This window comes from Haemorhous mexicanus, chromosome 11 (genome assembly GCF_027477595.1).
Source record: "Haemorhous mexicanus isolate bHaeMex1 chromosome 11, bHaeMex1.pri, whole genome shotgun sequence".
NCBI lineage: Eukaryota > Metazoa > Chordata > Aves > Passeriformes > Fringillidae > Haemorhous > Haemorhous mexicanus.
In genome coordinates this window covers 19,402,614-19,421,937 of record NC_082351.1, presented here as the reverse complement: position 1 = coordinate 19,421,937, position 19,324 = coordinate 19,402,614, and the positions used below count along the sequence as shown (strand labels likewise).

General features: G+C 43.4%; 1 protein-coding gene across 2 annotated transcripts; it reads left to right on the top strand.

Annotated features, from left to right (window-relative positions):
• Window positions 1-576: 576 nt before the first annotated feature.
• On the top strand, window positions 577-18,925 carry EOGT (EGF domain specific O-linked N-acetylglucosamine transferase). 2 transcript variants are annotated; one of them, XM_059856781.1, is made up of 17 exons: window positions 577-735; window positions 1,218-1,264; window positions 2,077-2,301; window positions 2,653-2,753; window positions 3,345-3,453; window positions 3,539-3,633; window positions 4,753-4,857; window positions 5,933-6,039; window positions 7,243-7,346; window positions 9,848-9,940; window positions 10,594-10,665; window positions 11,192-11,278; window positions 12,368-12,436; window positions 13,301-13,362; window positions 14,383-14,502; window positions 15,450-15,552; window positions 15,917-18,925. In XM_059856781.1, exons 3-17 carry the CDS (start codon window positions 2,092-2,094, stop codon window positions 16,061-16,063), a joined length of 1,584 nt encoding a protein of 527 aa, XP_059712764.1. In that variant the 5' UTR covers window positions 577-735; window positions 1,218-1,264; window positions 2,077-2,091; the 3' UTR covers window positions 16,064-18,925. The 2 variants fall into 2 exon arrangements, with proteins under 2 accessions (XP_059712764.1, XP_059712763.1); XM_059856780.1 differs by having other exon boundaries at window positions 2,072-2,301.
• Window positions 18,926-19,324: the final 399 nt, after the last annotated feature.

Sequence of the window (19,324 nt, the reverse complement as noted above, 5' to 3'; positions counted from 1 at the left end):
TGTTGTCGCCTGTGCCTCCCGCGGCGCTCGTCACTGCGGGAGTTGGGTCACACCGGAGGAGGGTGCGGGGTGCCGGCAGGAGCGCTGCCAGTGTCAGGGACAGCGGGGAGGGCAGCGCTGAGTCTCTGCCCGTGCGCCGGGCGGTGTTGGTGAGCGCGGCCGTCCCGGGCCGGCCCCGGCCCCGCTGCTGCCGGCCTGGGCTCGGGGGGGACGCCTGCAACAATGGGGTGCCGGAGCCTGAGCTTCCTGCTGGGCCGCGGCAGGAAAAGGCCCTTTTCCTCCGCATCCTGCGCTCGCCGCTCCCGGGGCGGCAGCGCTTAATTTCCGGCAGCAGAAGGAAGACGCGGCTGCTCCGCCGCTGCTCCCCGCGGGCAGGTGCCTTCGCTGCGGGCCCCACCTGAGCCGCGCCGCCGGAGCCCGACCCGCGCCCTGCGCTGCGCCTCCGCCCCGGCCCGGCGGCTCCTCCTTCCCTGCTTGCTTTCCTTCCCTCCCTGCCTCCTTCCCCGGTTCCCGCCGCCCTGGGCGGGGCGGTCCCGGCTGCTGCCGGCGGCGGTCCCGGGGCGGGCGCGGCGGTGCCGCCCGCCCCTCCCTCGCACCCGCCCGGAGCCCGGCGGAGCCGCGCCGAGCGCTGCCCCCGGACATGAGGATTGCGGCCGGCGGCGAGCGCCCAACAGGAGGAGCGGCCGGTCCCGTGGGCCGCGGGGCTCCTCGGGGCCGGCGGGGCTGAGATTCGCGGTGAGATAACACGCGGTAAAACACGCGGTGCGATTCGCGGTGCGATGCGATGCTGTGCCGGGGCAGGGAGCGCGGGGCAGGGCGGCGGTGCCGGGTCTAGTGCGGGTATGACAAGCGTGGGTCAAGCACCAGGTCCGACCGGGCCGGAGGCTGGGTCCGGGTCTGGGTCCGGTTCTGGATCTATCATGGAATCCAGCATGGCCTGGCACAGGATGCTGGGCGCGTTCCCGATGTGACAGTGCCCGGGGGTGAGGAAGGGCGGCGTGTTTTGGTGCCACCGCCCGGTTTGTGATGGGAGAGGTGGGATCCGTGTGAAATTGCCCGTGCCCCGCGCTATGTGACCCGAGTGCCCGCTCAGCGCAGTGCCCGGGCCGTGGCAGCTGCTCTCATTGCTGGGAACGCGTCCCCAGGCGCGGGACAGTGCCCTGAGGAAATCTCCTTTTGCAGGACATACCTAACTCCACCTTCCTCTCCCGCCTTAGGTTTCTGTACCTGGGAAAGCTGAAGTGGTTCCTCTCAAACCAAACAGGTAAAACTACTTGTATCGTAGGAATTTTGCTACAGGCTTCAGTTGAAAGCAAGCATGCAAATTTTAGCAAATTATAACGCCAAAAAAGGTGGAGTTTAGATACAGGCCATACATTTCTTTTCCTCAGGAAGTTTAATGGTTCAAAGCAGGGGTGTTAGATGAGAAGGTTCCATTAGCAGGAAGGTATGCAGTCAGCTTTAGGGTATACAGATGTGTGGGCCTCTGTGTGTGTGTACATATATAAATACACTTCTATTATAAATAAAATTATATATAGAATATACTCAGTAGTCAAGTTTCTTTAACATGATGTTAAGCACTAAAAACAGGCATCCTGTAAGACTTAGCTATGACCCTCTATTTTTGTCTCCCTATTTATTAGTTCAAAATGGAGAATGTGTTGTTTTTATACTTATTTTAAAACTAAAAATCCTTCTTTTCTCACCCCTCCCCCCAGCTTTTCTACTTTTTTTCCCTTCTCACTGGATATTTCATGCTCTATACTTGGTTTCCACACTGAACTCTCAGGATCCCTTGGCATTTAGCTAAAGTAAACACACCCAGTTTAGCTTGACTGGGAGTTTGTAGTGCATAATAACACTAAGTGACTAATGATTCAAAGATAATCCTGAGGTTGAGCAGTCTGGCCTCTCAGTGAAAGTTTGGTCTTCACAGGAAAAAGAAACCACCCCAGAAATGCAAGTACAAATTCTTTGACTGTATGTCTGACTGACTGAATTTTGTCCTGTGTGCTTGAAATGCTACAGATAAGTTAATTTCTTTTTGTTTTCTATTTTATTTATAAAGTACAGAGCTCATAGGTTGCCATGTTTATGTTGCTTGTGTTTGGATTGCTACTGCAAGAAATTCTGGCTAATTCCCAAGCTGAAAATCCTACTGAATTCCCAAACATTCCAGAAGAGCCATTCTACAGCTACAGAGCCATCAACTTGCCAGATGAGCACATCCCCTACTTTCTGCACAATAACCAGCACATTGCTGACATCTGTAAGCAGGATGCTCTTTGCCCGTATAAAGTAAGTTTGCTTTTTTTCTGTTTGTTTGTTCAAATATCCTGTTGGGGTGGCTTGTTGCAGCAGTTAAAGACGGTGGTTAATTGGTCTCCTTGCCAATTAGTCAGGGAAAGGATTTGTCTTAGAACCTATAAAAGACAAGAATGACATTGATGTGCATGTGTGTCCTCTTTGGAGCCTCTGCTGTGTAGGAGGAATCTGGGTGTTGTTTCTCAAACTCTTTTGAAAACAGACCAAACCAAAAGCCTTTTATGCAAGATTTATGAGCAAGATGTCATTTAAAAGCTAACAACTTACTTAAGTCATTTCCCATTTTCCTGTTGCAAAACCTGATTCAGTCATTCTGTGTTGCAGAAACACTTGAAGAAACTGAAATCCTGCTGGGGTTATGAGAAATCTTGCAGGTCAGAGAACAGGTTCAGTTACCCAGTGTGTGATTATGTTGAAACTGGGTGGTAAGTTTAATTTTAAATATCTACTCTACATTGTGGCAAAAAAATAGTGTAGTGCTCACTTTGATATAGCAGTGAAGCAAGCATTATTGTAATACTTAGAATTTAAAGTGTGATTTTTTTTTGTGGGCACCTCTGTGTGTGTGTGTATATATATATATACACATATATATATAATGTGTGTGTATTTATGCATAATGAGCCTTTCAACATGATTTAAAAAATTTAACTTTTTAAGGAAGAAAATACTGCTAGAAATACTTCCTGCCAGAATGTTTTCATTATTCTGATGTAGCCTTGAATTCAGAGTCCTAAAATAGCTATATTTCCTTTCTTAGCTTTAAAAACAGAGGAAAAAATGTAGAAAAAAAATGTGTACCCTTTTAGGGGAGAATAGCTTTAAATTAAATTGTAGTTGATGTTTTCACTTACTTGCAGCTGATAAGTGCTTCCTGTTTTGGCATCTTAAATGCCAATAAAATAACTGGCTGGTTCCTCTCTTCCACTTTCAGTGGAAAAATGTGATCTGCTGAAGTTATTACTAGAATTGAGCAACAGAACCTTGATTTGTTTCCTCTCTCCTTCACACACCAGGGCAAGTGACATTGAGACAGCCCAGCAGATATTCTGGAAACAAGCAGACTTTGGGTATGTTCAGGAGAGGCTCAGTGAAGTGAAAACCCATTGCAAGCCTGCAGCAACAGTAGGTATTTCTGATAGATCTGATGCTTTGCACTTGTTTATAAAATAATTTTTGTTGTTGACAGGATTCTACTTGTTCTTACCAGGGGGATTCATCTCTGACCTGCTCCCAGTACCTTCAGCACTGCAGAGCAACAAACCTGTACATTGATTTACGAGCTGTGAAGAGAAACCATGACAGGTCTCTGATGTGCCTGGGTTATAGCAAAAATGGGATGGCAGGGAAAAGGATGTGAGAACTGGTTTAACAAAGCTGGATTGCTTGTTGCTATGGGTTTTACTTTTTTTACTTTTTACTGGCAGCAGTTTTACTGCTGATCAGATGCTTGTTAGCTGAAGCCTTGTAAAGGTTTGCCCCTCTTCATTGCTGGCTGCTGCTGGTGGTGTAAAAACCCAAGTTCTTACTTTTATGGAATGATGATGGGTGATTGAAATCCTCCCTGGTGGAAGAGAGGAAGATGTTTCTGTGTCTTCAGTCATGTCCTTCCTTGATCAGATGATGTGCAAAATACAATTGCTTTTGTCTGAGGAACCAAGGCATTTCCTGTGCCCTTATACCAGATCCAGGAGCTGCATTTTTAGATACTGAGTGACTGAGGAGAGATCTGAACCTGGATCTTCTACACCCTGAATTAAAAAGCTACATGTTGGAAACTGGATGAAAAAACCATGCCAGTGGTGCTGGCATGACCCTCTGACTTGTCTTTGAAGTCAGTGTCTTGGCCTGGTTAATGACTGAGACTGATATTACCCTTCAGAATGGGTTTTGTCATCATCACAGCCTGTCCTGAGAGCTAATTTAGACAGTGCTTCTAGCTGGCAACTTATTTTCAGGAAGTTTGTTCTTACATCTCACTCTTCAAATGTCATGTAAAATCCTTGGGTAGCAAAGTGGGTTGTGAAATCTGAGGTGAATTTCAGTGAGAAATCGTTAGAAACAAGCAAGAACTCCAACCAGTGATGGTCCTGACATGATGGTGAAGCATCACTGTCATGAAACAAAATTTGATAAAATTACTCATGTGGGTACATTTACACATACTAATTAATTCTTAAAAACATTCCAGCTGGATTAGTGCTGCTTTCTAAGATGATGCCTACACCTTCAAGGACACCACCATGGTTATTTGGGGGTTGTGGGAAATTCTTGATTTACACTGAGGAAAACACTCAAGGTTTAAATACGTGTGAAGTGCCTTGCTAAACTGAGACTAAGTAACACTGGCTTAGTAATTAAGCTTGCAGGGCACTGCGAGCCCTGTTGCACAAAAGCTGATAGACTTTTTCTAATTTGCTTTAGATTCAAAGAAGACTTTTTCCAGAAGGGAGAAATTGGTGGTCATTGTACCCTCGATGTTCAAGCATTTTTGGCTGAAGGTCAGCGCAAGAGCCCTCTGCAGTCTTGGTAAGAATTTCTTGTCAGGGCTGCTTCCAAGTTAATTTGCTAATTATTTTTTATTTTTGTCATTGCCAGACCAGCTGTGTGTAGGGGATTTAATACTGAGGAAAGACTTGCTCCTTTTGGGGTCAGTTTGAGAGTTGATATTAGAAACCTCTGGTAATTACATCTCTGCAGAAAGTCTGAGCCACACTCTGTGTAAATGTGTCCTGCCTCACTTGCAGCAGCAGAAGATGTGAAAACACCTTGGAATTGGAAGTTGTAACCTTCAGGTGTTTTCTGGGCCAGGTGCTGGTGCTGTGCCCAATCTGTGTGTGCAAGGGGTGATTGTTTTGTGGTGCCTGAGGCTGGCCCTGGGTGAGTTCCCACAGCCCTTGGGGAGGATGATGTGGATGTGTGCTGGTGTTCCCAGGGGGCCTGGCTGGGAATGTGAGGTGGGCTGAGTCCACAGGCTGAGTAGGAAGTGCAGAGCATCACAGTTTGCATGTTAGCACTTCAAAGCTGCCTTGCCAGTTAATTGATGAAGGAACTGAAGCCATTAAGGTCCATATAATAATTCATTCTTATTCTTTGCTTTTATTTTCTTTTTCTTCCCCTGTTTTTCATTGATGTTTAATTTAAATCAAGAACTGCTGCAGAGGAGGAAGAATTTCCTCCTCTACCTGCTGTTGTCATCACAGCTGCTCATCCTTGTTTAGATGCAGGAACAATAAATATTGCCTCTCCATTATTCCAACCAAAGCATGGAAATCTCACTTAAGTGTCTCTGGCAAGGCAGATGAAGTTGGGTGAAGACACAGATCCAGGTTCTGAGGCTCTTTGTTACATCCCTGCTGCCTTGATTTGGAGATCAAAGCTGCTGCTCACTCCTGAGATCAAAGGCAGTGTTTAACCTCTAGAAGCCCTGAAGAACATTCCATTATAATTTCAAATAATTTTAATTGTCAGACTCCATCAGTTTTCAGCAGTCCTGTTAACTGAAATGGACTGGAAGGACATTTACTACATCTGAGACACAGGAAGTACATTGGTTTGAGTGTGTTGATGTCAAAGCATATTCTGTGTGATTGACTCTTTCTAGGTTTGCAGAACTCCAGACATTCACTGCATTAGACTTCAGGCCTCTGGAAGATGGGAAGTGTGACATTGTTATTGAAAAGCCAACATATTTCATGAAATTAGATGCAGGTAAGTGGTATCTTTATTTTTTTTTTTTTGTACTGCAGTAAAAAAAGCTCATATTTGACTTCCCCATTTACATTATGCCTTTGTGACAGTTAAAGTTCCCTTGGATTATGAAAAATTATGTGAATTTTTAGTTACATTTTTGGTGTAGTTCCAGTGACAATCTCGGAAACTGAAATCTGAAAATCTTATGATTTCCCACAGATTATTTTTTTTAAAAAAATCAGAACGATTTCCTGTTGTTTGCCTTGCAGAGTTGCTCTCTGGGCTGTGGTTTGGCAGTGTGTGACTTTGTGCCAAAGGCTGTGTTTCTGCCTGGCAGGTTCCACCCCATGGAACACCCAGTGTGGGTGTCTGTGTCCTGCAGCAGGAGCTTTGGAGGGTGGGGAACAGAGGTGGTGCTCCACGAGGGGCAGCACCCAGGCACCTTCAGCAATCTGACATTTTTGGAGCTTCCCCAGCCTTCCTGTTGGTGCAGCAGGGTTTGCAGGGCAGTGTTGGTGGGGCAGGGTGTTGAGGATGGGGACAGCCAGCAGCTGCAGTGGGGAGAGCAGTGTTTGGGTGCTCCTGAGCTGGGCTCTGTCCCTGTGACACACAGCAGCTGTGACCCCAGCTCCTGCCCTTCCCCTGCCACTGCCTGACGCTTTCTGCAAAGCTGCTGCAGGGGCTGGGCTGTGTTGCCTCCTTTGTGTTCCCTCCTCTGTTTTGTGGGAGATTTTTGTGCACCAAGAATGAACCAGAGAGGACCTGAGGGGTGACTTGGGCTTTGGCTGGTGTGAAAGTTGAAGTTGTGTCCTGTGGTCCCACGGACAGAGCTTCCCTCACCCCTCCAAAGCAGAACCAGAGCTGTGCTGAAGGCCAGTTCTCATGTTTCCCTGTCTGGCTGGGCTGTGTTAAAGCAGGAGATCCTTTCACATCCTTCAGGCACCAGCTGCAGACTGTAAAGAGAAATAGCACATCTCATTCTTTCTTTTGGCCACTCTTCTAACTCTGTTTTTTTAAAAAAAACCCCACATTTTACAAGAGATTTCTTTCCTTGGTTCATCCCTTTTAGAGGTTCCTTTCCAGGGTGTATTAGGAGGATTCAAGGAGTCAGAAGCAGAGGTAGCTAATATAAAATGCAGGATGCTAACCAGGAAAAATGCATAAACCAATAAAAGTGGAGCAAGTAATGCAGTATTTTGCTAACAATTCTTTCTTTCTCAGGTGTTAATATGTACCATCACTTCTGTGATTTTGTCAATCTTTACATTACCCAGCATATCAATAATTCCTTCAGTACTGATGTCAACATAGTCATGTGGGACACTGTAAGTCTGCTCTGCTTTTAACATATCTGTGATGGGTTGTATTTCTGCTTTCTAGAGGCTCTGAAGGTTTTAGTAGCCAATCCTCAGCTCTCTTGTGGCCACAGCCATGTGGAACTGATACATTTCTGGATCCTTTTAATGCAGATGCATGAGCAATAGTTAGAGAACAGTTTTCTATGACAAACCATGGTGCTGTTGGAATGCTTAGCTATGCTAGCCCATAAGTTATGCCTTTTTTTGGTGTGACCTCAGAAATAATCTGATCAGTGTTTCTAATCTGTAGCATTTAAAGTTTTACCTGGTTTTTAAAGTTTTTTTCTCTTGGAATATTGAAGTAGATTTGCTGAACTGTTTGTTCTGTATTTAAAAAGAAATGCTGTCTTGCATGTTTGTAAATCAGTTAAGTGCAGCCTGTAGTAAAGAAAACAGCTCAATTAAATCCTGATATATATTAAAACAGACTTTAATATTTAATTCCTTTAAGCAGCCCTCTTGCAATTACTTCCCTCAATCACCTCTCACATTGCCATGACTGCATAAAACAAATTTTTAAGTGGGGCTGTTTCTGCTGTACTGCTGAGTTGAAACCATTACTGTGTTTGAGTAATATTAGTTTTCTTGGTCAGTATTTAAGTTGTGGAGGAGGGTATTAAACTAAATAAAAAACAACGAGGCAATTTGTAATATGCCAGATAAAGTGCATAATTAGGTCCAGCAGTTCTTGAATATGACACTGTCCCACACCTGTTTTGTGATCATAAATGAGTTTTCTCTCTGAGCATTTAGTGCTAGGACAACTAAACTTCAGTAGAGAGCTGCAAATATCCCTTGCTTGCTGTTTTATGAGAAACCTGTTTGGCTAGAAGAAACTCTTTTTTTCTAATTCTATTGTATGTTAAAGCTAAAATCAGTGCCATCTGTCAGATAAGTGAGCTCTCTAGGTGTTGCACAGGACCTGTTAACCCAGCTCTGGTGGCTTTCTGAAGAGATCAGGTGTCAGACAGCATTGCAAATTACTTTGAAAAGCAACTCTTTGTCTTATATCGCAGAATCAAATCACTCTTTCAGATGTAGCATTCAAAGTAGAGCCACACTGTTATCAATTTAAATGAGCATCACCTGCCCAGGCAGCTGGAGTTCATTGCTATGTAAAACCAGGTGATGGCACCAGTCAACTGCTGATGAACTGTCTGTGCTCATCAAAAGGTGGACTTGGGCTTATTATTCATTCTCTCTTTTTTTTTTTTTTTTCCACTTGATGTAATTAGATTTGGCCATACTTCCTACCTACTGTTCTTATTAAAGAGTAATGCCCTTAGGTGTAGGTTAAACAAAGCAGAAAATGAGTAGGAATTCCACTGGGTGTTGGGGTGCAGATCACCTGTGAATGCAGGGAAGAAATGTTTATAAAGCACTTTTAAGGAGAGCAGAGAGGTTTAGGAAGTGGTGCTTTCATCAGTTCTCCACTTCTAATCTGGAAGAGCAGTTCTTGTAATACATGGTCAGAAGGGAGTCTGGATTGTAAAATTGATTAATACCTAATGGCAGAGCAAGAGGAAGGCCTCTTGAACCAAAGGAAATCTGGTGCCCTTTAGATTCTTTTACATTTCACCAGCTATCTCTTCTCTCCTGCTATCATTTGTATTTTCAGTCCTATTTTCAAATCTCTTATTTAGAATGTTTCCACTTTCCAAGCAGCCTGAGCTAGCCCCTGAGCTGAAAGGAAGCTTTAGTGAGAACCTGCACCAGGGCTACTGAGGGCACATTTAATTGCATTCCAAGAGCCAGAGGTGGTGACTCAGCCCTGGCACGTGTAGGAAAGGTGACAGATGGAAGGCAGGAGCCCCTGCTGCTGGGATAACTTTGGAGGGAGTAGATGGCCCTTTAAAAGCTCCTCAGAGAAGGAAAGTTTTTTACTGCTCTGTATAGAAACCCCCTAGGTATTTATTCCATCACATCAGATCATTGCCTCTGGTTTGTGATACCTGTGCCATATGCAAGTGACAATCCCCAAACAGGCAAATGCAAAACAAGCTTGTTGTGACTTGTTACCTCAAACTTCAGTGCTGCACTTGAATTCCCAGGTGTTATTTTTTTAAATCTCAGAAGCTGAGATTCAGGCCTCCTACCATCCCTGTGTTTGTGTTACCTCAAATTTAACTTGTGTTCTGTTGACTCTGGGAAAAGTAGTAAGAAATTCTCACTCCTAACTCAGAAATTATAATCTGGTACTGAAGAAATTGTCTAGTTTGCTAATTTGGAGAAATTTCTATTAAAAATTAACCACCTGAGAGGTAATTTGAGTTACCTGCCAGTGCAAACCCAGAGTTTGGTGCTGTGTAATATCTGTGTTCTGTGCTAGGCTGCCTTGGGTCTCGTGGTGGTGTTGCACATATTAACTGTATTAAAACTCATGTACAGAACCTGTAAATCATGAAGAGAGGTTCTAATATGCATTTTTGTAATTGTTGTACTCTTGGTTTTTTTTGCATTCCTCCTAGAGCTCATATGGCTATGGTGACCTGTTCAGTGAGACATGGAAGGCTTTTACTGACTATGAAATAATTCACTTGAAAACTTTTGACTCCAAAAGGGTATGGAATTCTATATTTTGTTTTAATTCATGGTCACTAGGGAGCCAATATGACAACATCTCAAGCTTCTTGCAGTTATGGGTGTTCCAGAGGAAAGCATTAATACTTTCCATTCATGTTTCATTTGTGTAATATGAGTATTCTGCCTTAGAAACAAGAGACAGAACTGTAACCTGATTCTGTGATGTATCTGTCCTTATATAGATGGACCTAAATTTGTGTCCTTCTGCAGGACTCCCAGCTGAAGTTAAGGGTTTTCAAATGGTCTTTCTGAAGTCTTCTGATTCCTCCTGAGCTGTTTCTTTGCCCCATAACTCTTGGCATTCTTGCTGCTTATCATTAAAAAAAAAAAATTTACACCAAAAAATTGCATCTATTCAGAGCTCATTTCAGCCTCCTCAATCTAGTCATAAAGTCCCTAACTGGTTTCCTTCTCTTCAGTCCATGTTTGTTCTGCTTGGGGGCGTTTTCATCACCTCTTCCCACACTTGCTTGTCCCAAAGGAGAGCTCTTTTGGGATCTTTGTTGTGTTCATTGGCACAGGGCTGTCCTTGGCAGGAGCAGTAATTGCTGCCTCATTAGGAGCAGGGCTGGCAGTGAATGGGCTGGGGAGGAGCAGTGGGGTGGGTGTAACTCCTCTGATCCCCTTCCAGGTGTGCTTTAAGGAAGCTGTGTTCTCTCTGCTGCCTCGGATGCGGTATGGATTGTTCTATAACACCCCTCTGGTGAGTGCCTCCATCCATCCATCCATCCATCCATCCATCCATCCATCCATCCATCCATCCATCCATCCATCCATCCCCACCTGCAGGGTAGAATCTGAGCTGGGGAATCCCTCCAATATAATGAAATACACTGCAGTGAAGGTTCCAGCTCCAAACGAAATTAATTTCCCTAAAGACTGGGATTTTTCAGTTATTCCAGCTGGTTGTGTGCAGTCTCCTATGTCAGAGCTCAGGAGGTGCAAATTATTCCCCTTTAATGGGTGGGCACTGTGAACTAACTGGTATTTGTGCAGAGCACAAGAGCTTAAGCACAGTCAGACTTCCCTGGGGGTATTAGCTCACACACTCAGGCTCTAGCACTAGAGTTGTATTTCCTTCTAAATGAAAGTGCCACTTGTGCTGCAGTGAATAGCACAGTGCATGATACTGGGCTTTTGTTCCTCAAGAATGTTACAAACCTGATCACAAAGCTCAGTTTTCTGAGTGAAATAACCCTGTATATTAACAGTTCCTTTTTTAATTTCAGATCTCTGGCTGTCACGGCACGGGGCTGTTCAGAGCCTTTTCTCAGCATGTGCTGCACAGATTAAATATCACCCAGGAAGGACCCAAGGTGTGATAACTGCATAAAGCAGCTGCAATATGGAGCTGGTGGTTCTTGCCAGAGAACAGCAGCAGCAAACTGAACCCAGTGGGGAATGGGGTGTACCTGTGTCCTTTTTGTCCTTTCCTGTGATGTTTAGGGTTTGGTTTTTCCCTGTCAAGGCCTTCAGAGAACATTTGTGTATGTTTGTGGAAGTTGCCCTTCTGTCTTGCTTCTGTAGGACAGACTTTAGAGCACTCTCCTTCCATCCTTAGGGTCTCATCCCTGTGTCCATTCCCTGTGCTGGAGGCCTTTGTGTCCTTCCCAGCTGAGTCAGACACGAGTTCCATGGAGCAGCAGTGGGGATCCCACACAGCAGAGCAGAGCAGAGCTTGCCCTTTATCAATCCCTTTGGATACTGCTGAGCTGGGATCAGAGCTGGAAACAGAGGAACCTGCTCCTTCCATGCTTGCCCAGCACCATCTGTGTGCTCTGGGCTTCTCTGCTGCTCACACTGATGGTTTCTGCACGTTGCCTTGGTGGCCAGGGCAGCTCTGGGCTAGCTGGAGTGTCTGCTGGAGAGTAGCCCACAAATTATTGCTGAGGGGCACATTCAGAGCTCTGCACAGGCATTTAGTTATGCTTCTCCTGCTGACACTAATGGGAGCCATGCAGTTAAATCTCTTTATTTCACTTGGAGCGCTCACCCCTGTGAGTCCAATTAATTAAAAGAGGTAAAAGGAGGAGCTGTTATAGAAGTAAAATATTTTTTTTCCCAAGGAACTTGTGCACAAGCCATCCAGAAAGCTGCTTTCCAGCTTTCAAAAACTGCCAGATAATGTGTAACACAAAGGCTCTTTTGTACTGAATAATAGAAATCTTTCAGAAAATATTTAGTTCTTGGTTAATAATCAGACTTTCACAAAGTTTTTGATGCTTTGAATCTGTCAGAAAATACAATGTGCATTTTAAGGTGGTTACACCATCTTTATATTACGTGTGGAAGGAACATATTTAGTTGCTCAAATAATTGCCAGAAGTAAATATGGAAGATTTTGGGATTGTTTTTCTTGTGAGGGCTGCCTCTTAGCTAATACACTGCTGCTTCTTTCTTTTTAGGATGGGAAAATTCGAGTCACCATCCTCGCCCGCAGCACAGATTACCGGAAAATATTAAACCAGAACGAGGTGTGGTCCTTTGTATCTTTAAAAAATATTTGTAAGAAGTTAAATTTTGCTTATTGGGTTGATTTTTTTTTTTTTTTTTTTTTGGTACAGCCAAGACATCCATTTTCTGGCAAAACTTGGACAAATATGTCCAGTGTTTATATTAATTTGTTCTGAAATGTCTTCTAGGCAGTCTCCATTTCTGTACCCCAGACACTGAACCTTGCTGCCCTTTCTAAATATCCAGTGGAAGACTGCAAATGTAATACTGAAAGCATTTCCTCTGAGCAAACAGACACTGCAGATCTTCTGATAAAATTAAATTATTTCACTTTCAAATTATTCCTTTTATTTATAGCATCTCCAGTGTTGAAGTCTAACAAAACCCTTTGTAATGCCTGCAGATTGGAATGCACAAACCCTTGTATCAGAGTTTGTGCACTCAGAACATAATGAATTTCCATACTGATTTTTGATTTTGAATCATGCAACTTCACGGACTTGTGTAAAATCTTCTTTCATGGTAAAATGATATTATTGAATGTTTTCATACCTGCTTCCACTCTTTACTGTGAAGGCCTGACAAAAATGAATTGGGATTATCATCCCCACCTTATGGAGGGAGAAACTGAGGCTCGTGTGCTGCAGTAGCTCAGTGGCAGAGCAGACAGAGCAAAGGGTTTGTGCTTTTTCTGCTGGGCTGTCCTCAGTTGATGCCTCCACTGCTGCTCATAGTTGGTGTTCTGGTAAAATGGCAAAGACACTGGTTTTATGAAGAAGATAAAACCAACAGAAGTTGGTTTTATCTTCCCCAGGTCAGGAGTGCCAGGGAGCAATTAACTAAAGGAGGACACCAAATCCTTGTCTTTTTATTATTCTCCCCAGCTGGTGAATGCTTTGAAAACAGTGTCAACGCTGGAGGTCAGAGTGGTGGACTACAAGTACAAGTGAGTTGGTGGAGGAAGCTGCTGGGAGCTCCTGCTGCCTGTGGCTGCTGCCAGCTGGGTCTGTCCCCAGGGCTAACCTGGCAAAATCCAAGGACTGGGAAGGAAAAGTGTTGGGTGAGGTGGTGGAGCACACCCATTCCATAATGCACTAGTTAGGGTTAGTGGGCTCAGGTTTCAGCTGAATGAACAAGGAACAAGGCTGGAAATCCCTTTTGTTCCCTCTCCCAAGGCCAGCTGTGTTCTCATCACCTTTTTGCATTTTGCTCTGCAATAACTGGGCTAAAAGAGGTTTCTCTCCAATGATGTCAGTGTCTTATTTTATATGAGCCTTAGTTTGGTCATCAATAATAACTCTGATTATTTGCTGCTCTGGTGGCCCCCGAGGACACCCCTTGAGGTCAGTTTGTGGTGCCAGCTGTAGCAGGCACTGTGCCAGGAAGAAATGGGCTGAAGGAGAAGTTCCCAAACAATGCATGCCTGTCCCAAAGGGCAGCAGCTCCACCTGGAGCTGTCCTGAATGAGGCAGGAAGAGTGAGAAACCAGCAGCACTGGGACATTCATGTTCTGACCAAACAGAGACAGAGGGAGGATGTTTATTTGTGTGTTTTACATTACACTGAGTGCAGTTCAGAAACAGGTCTTTTGTGTTTTGTTTGGGGTATTTTGTTCTTAGTTTTGGAGGTTCTTTTAAAGTGATGCATTTTTTTTTAAAGGCAAGTAAACAGAAAAACTCTTAAACTTAAAAAACTTTAAACTGACCAAAGTATTTTTGAAACAAGTTCTTGTGAAGTTTTGAAACCTGCCTGCATTTCTTTGACTTCCATGCTGAGTTACTGCTGGCTGCAGCACTTGTGATTCTTAGTATTATTCCTTGAAAAATCAATTCTCTGTTCCAGTATTCCCTTCAGCCAACCAATTTTGTGCTTTCTCCATGTTCTGCTGGAGTGGATAGAGCTGCCACATCATCTTTTTAATTTTTTTTTTTAAATTTTTTAACCACTTTTGTTGTGTTGTCTGCAGGGAGCTTGAATTTTCAGAGCAATTGAGAATTACCCACAACTCTGATATTTTCATTGGGATACATGGAGCTGGCCTGACCCACCTGCTCTTTCTGCCAGACTGGGCTGTTGTCTTCGAGCTGTAAGTCTGTCTGTCCTTCCCTTGCACACACAACTGCTCCTGTTTGTTGCTGTGTGCTAATGAAGCCTCTCCCTTCCTGGTATTTGACCATCAATGTTTGTCTTGCAGCCTTGTTTACACTTCATATTTGGCAGCCTCTTCTCCTGGGGATCAAAAGAGAGAAAGCTTTCATTATAAAACACAGTGTAATTATATCATACAGGCTTAGCCTGGGATTTCTTACTCTTCCATGGTACAAATATAATGGGGAAAGTGCAAACAATGAGAGAACCTCATTGCTGAGGCTGTGCCTGGTGAGTCTGAGCTCTAAGGATGTTTTAGTGATCCAGGTGAACTGATAATGTGCATGTCCATTCATATCGTATTATTGATATGAATTGATTATGTGCTAGCACCCCCTGGAGGTTTTTACATCCTCCTTTTTCTGCTCAGGACATGAGCACCAGCTTGCTGGCCAAGGTCAGTCCTGTGTTTTGCCTACATTTCTCTTGTAGCTTCCTTTAAAACACATTTTGTCACAAAGCAGGGGTGTTGGCAGACACTCCAATCTGCAGAACAAAGCAGAAATGCAGAATTCTTCTTAGAAGAGCTCTGAGTTCTCCATCCTGGGCAATCCTGCTGTGGGAAGGCTGCAGAACTGCTGTTTTGCAGCATAGGCTTGGCTCAAGAATGTTTTGTCCAGTCTCCAAATAAGTTCAGAAACTCAGTCACATGTCCAAGAGCTGCTGCAGCTGGACAGGGACATGTCTGACATGCAGATGTGCCTCAAACTGCCTCCAGGGCCACATCTGGACAGCAGAAGGCAGCCCTTGCTGTTGTTTCAGAATTTGTCCACAGTTTTGGTGCCTTACAACTGGACAACAGGCATTTCAATTTTTTCCTGTTTCACCCCAGCAACTTCAGCATAACCTCTGTAGGTAAATATGGATTTTTTTGCCTGTCCCTAGATACAATTGTGAAGATGAACGTTGTTACCTGGATTTGGCAAGGCTGAGGGGCATTCATTACATCACTTGGAGGAAAAGGAATAAAGTGTTCCCTCAAGATCAGGTAATGGTGGCCACACTGCAAGGGTGAGGTGCTGGAAGGACTTCACAGCTCTCCTGCTGTACCTCCCTCTGTCCTGGTGTTTGAAATGTGATATTAATTCCTTAGGCCAAATCAACTTCCCCGTTAAGATTAAGAAATCATTTGATATTAATGGCTGAGGGAAGAAGAGAAATGAAATTAATTGGCCATGAGCCATTCATAGCATGGCTGTCATGCAGTTCCTTTGCTGATTCTTTTGCCTCAGAGCAGATCAGTGGATCAGAAATAATAAATTAAAATGGCAGATCCTCAATTTTTTTTTTCTTTTTTGAATGGAAGATGTATTGATCTTTTCTGTCTAAAAGTCCTTATCTTGTTTTTCTAGGGACACCACCCAACACTGGGAGAACATCCAAAATTTACAAACTACTCCTTTGATGTGGAAGAATTTATGTATTTGGTGCTTCTGGCTGCAAATCATGTTTCACAGCATTCAAAGTGGCCATTTAGGGTAAAACATGATGAATTCTAAATTAGACTTCTGACTGAAATACTGTTTTTAATTAATCACAGAATGGCCTGGGTTGGAAGGGATTTTAAAGCCCACCTCATTCCACCCCCTGCCATGGCAGGGACACCTTCCACTGTCCCAGGCTGCTCCCAGCCCTGTCCATCCTGGCCTTGGACACTCCCAGGGATCCAGGGGCAGCCTCAGCTTCTCTGGGCACCCTGTGCCAGGGCCTCCCCTCCCTTACAGCAAAGAATTCATCCCTTGTACCCAATCTAAACCCACCCCCTGTCAGTTTGAAGCCATTCCCCCCTGCCCTGTCACTACATGCCCCAAAAAAAAAAATTTCCCCCTGTGAGGGAAATAACCCATTGTTAATTTGTCAGACAACTTCTTAGCACCATACCTCTACTTTATAATTCCTTTCTAATCTGGGAGGTTCTGATATGTAAAAACTATTTTTTCAGACTATTTCTGGTTTTTTGCACTGTATTTCTACATTCCAGGTTCTGAAATATTGTACAAAGACATGTCCACCCATTTCATGTAAGGTTTTCTGGGGTAGGTCCAGGGTCAGCAGACACTGCAAGCTTTGCTTTAAATTTAGAAACATTTTCACATTAGAGAGCACAGCCTTATGATTTTGCATTTAAATATGAACTTTGACTCTTGTCCCTGTAGTTATAAATGCTTCAATACAAGAGGTCTGCACAGTAGGTTCAGTCAGTTTTCTGTCTCAGCAGGTAAATATTTTCCTAAGTGAGTACTTAAAATTTCAGGTGATCTGGGCATTTCCTACTTTTCCACAAAAACCAGCACTCTGCATTGGGAAACTTGAGCAAATTGGAAAAAAAACTTGATTTTTTTTTTTTTTTGAGGATTCTAAAGGGAATGGCCTTCTAGTTTTTTTTAAGGACAAATGATAAAATGTGTAAATGTCTTTCAGCTGCAGCTGAAAGAAAAGGAACTGGTGAGGAACCTTGTTTTTGGAGTCACTAAAAGCCTAATATTTAATATCCTTGTTTCCTCAAAATGCTGAAGAGTTAATCCAGAAAACTTTTTAAATGAAATCTTTTAAAGCCAGTAGCACAGTTCACTGTTTTCAGTGAAGGGAATATTAAACCAAAGCTGAGTTCTTTTTGCAATTCCCCCTGGAGCTGAGATGTTCTAGAGAGGAAAATGAAGGTAGTGTAGTTCTTTTGTCTTAAGTGGGGCCAGAAGGATGTGTGGAAGAATCAAGTTCAGTGAGATAAAACCCCAGAGTTCTGTGTTAAATGATGGATTTCTGGGCTATGTGTCCCCATGCTGGACTTGCAGTTCAGCCACACAGTTCAGGTGGCTCGGGGCAGGCACACGTGTATGGGAAAGCAGGAGAATTCTGGTAAATACCAACATTTCACTGCTCTCATTGTAGGTGGTATTGACTTCCCTTCCCCAGCAATTTCACAGAGTGTGGGTGCATTTACTGCCCTGTCTGTGCTGCCAGGGATGAGTTACTGTAAGCACAATTTTCATACAGATCTCTCAGACCTGAATCAGGCCATGGGGCAGCTGGGTAGAGCTGAGACCTTCATATATTTTGTGTATGTGGTGCAATTCTTCCTGGAGAGTGTTGTTTTATTGAGGGGAAAAAACTGTTTCACTTTAAAGGACCATAGAAGCAAAATTGCACTTCTTAATATGAGGTGGGGGGAAAAAAAAAATCCCTTGAGCAATACCATCTCCTGTATTTGTATGTGTCTGTTTGGGTTTCTACCTTGTGGGATTTGTATAAAGCTTAAGCCAGTAAAATGTCTGTGTTTGAATGAAACCAAGTCAAAGGAAAGAAGACATTTAATTATGAACTGTGCAGGTATTTTTTTTTTAATAAAAAGCTTTTTAAACTAAAAAAAAAAAAAAGTGTAAAATTTTTGGTAGTTTGCCAGGTTTTAGAGGCAAATGTTTTAAACACTATTAATTGCATGGAGTCACATGTCTCTGCTTTCTCCTGCCATGACAGGCTGGTGTTCTGAGGTCCAAAGTGACATTCAGGTTTATTTACTTCAGCATCATTCAGAGGTGATGCTGCCATCCTGCACTGCTGGCTTTAGTGCTGGGCATTTGAAGCTTGGTTTGTGAAAATCTTTGTATGTATTTAACTTCCTGGGGTGCAGGTGATGCTGCTGAAGGCAGAGGGTGAGTGCTGGAGTCTGCACAGGAGCAGCTAATGAGGAGCTGCTCTTTCAAGTCATCACTAAAACAAATGGTTGAACATATGTGTGGAGGAGAGGCTGCAGGGACTTCATCCAAGGGCAAAATATCCTGCCAACATTCACCAGTTTCAGCAAATTTGAGTGCAGGGTCAACAGTTGATAGCCAGCCTGTTATTCAGCCTTTATGGTTTAATATTGCTGGGATGAAAAGACTGCTTGTGTTGATCAGCTTTTCAAATAGCACAAAATTTTCTTGGCTGCAGAAGGAGGTTTGGTTGGATTTTTGGGTTTTGCCAGTAAATCCTGAGGGAGTTTGGACAACAGCAGAAATCTGGATTGTGGCTTGAAGAGCATCTGGGCCATCTTGGGTGTGTCTGGAAGTTGGAATTTGAGGGAATCCATGAGACTTCTGGGCCACTTGATCTTTTAAAGCAGGATATAGCTCTGGGTTAAGTTTTCCTAACAGATCATGGGAATCTTGTTCCTTGTTACTTCTGATTTTTTAAAAAATTATTTTTTGGTCTCTCCAGTTTACCCAAGTTTAGAGTCTAAGGGGCAGCTTGGCATCAGTGTGATGAATTCAGTTTTGGGACCTTGTGTAATGTTGCAAGTCCTGAATGCTTTTGGGATTGCCTGTGTTTTCTGTACAATGTAAACCAAGAGCTGGATTTGGAATAAAAAAATAATGTATGGATGCATGTGGTTTCTTTCCTTTTTACTTCAGAATTTGTCAGATGTGATTTCAGTTTTTTTTCTTTGGAGAGTTCTGTGGAAGTTGGGTAAGTGTGAGAAATGGCTTGTGATGGGGAGGTGGCAAGTCAGCATTATTAATCTTAAAGAGTCTGATTATAAATATTAAGGCAATACATTTTTAAAAGCCATTAAGAAATAATGGAATTGTTTAATTCTTGCTGTTAATCTTACCAGTACCATTAATGAGAACTCAGGCTTTAGCATATCTCTTAACCCTAAAATTTTTTTTTAAAAAGAAAAACTGAAGAAAACGTTCTCCTTGAGAGATTTTTATGTGCTCAGAAGGGTAAAGTGTTTGATTTCAACACTGAATAATTGTTTCAATTTGCAGTGTTTGCCT

What these genes read in the sequence shown, in the direction of transcription:
- EOGT (XM_059856781.1), top strand. Translation starts at nt 2,092, where the DNA reads ATGTTTATGTTGCTTGTGTTTGGATTGCTACTGCAAGAAATTCTGGCT. An exon ending in GATTATGTTGAAACTGGGTG is followed by an intron (nt 2,754 to 3,344) that starts GTAAGTTTAATT and finishes TTCACACACCAG; the next exon opens with GGCAAGTGACATTGAGACAG. An exon ending in ACATAGTCATGTGGGACACT is followed by an intron (nt 7,347 to 9,847) that starts GTAAGTCTGCTC and finishes CATTCCTCCTAG; the next exon opens with AGCTCATATGGCTATGGTGA.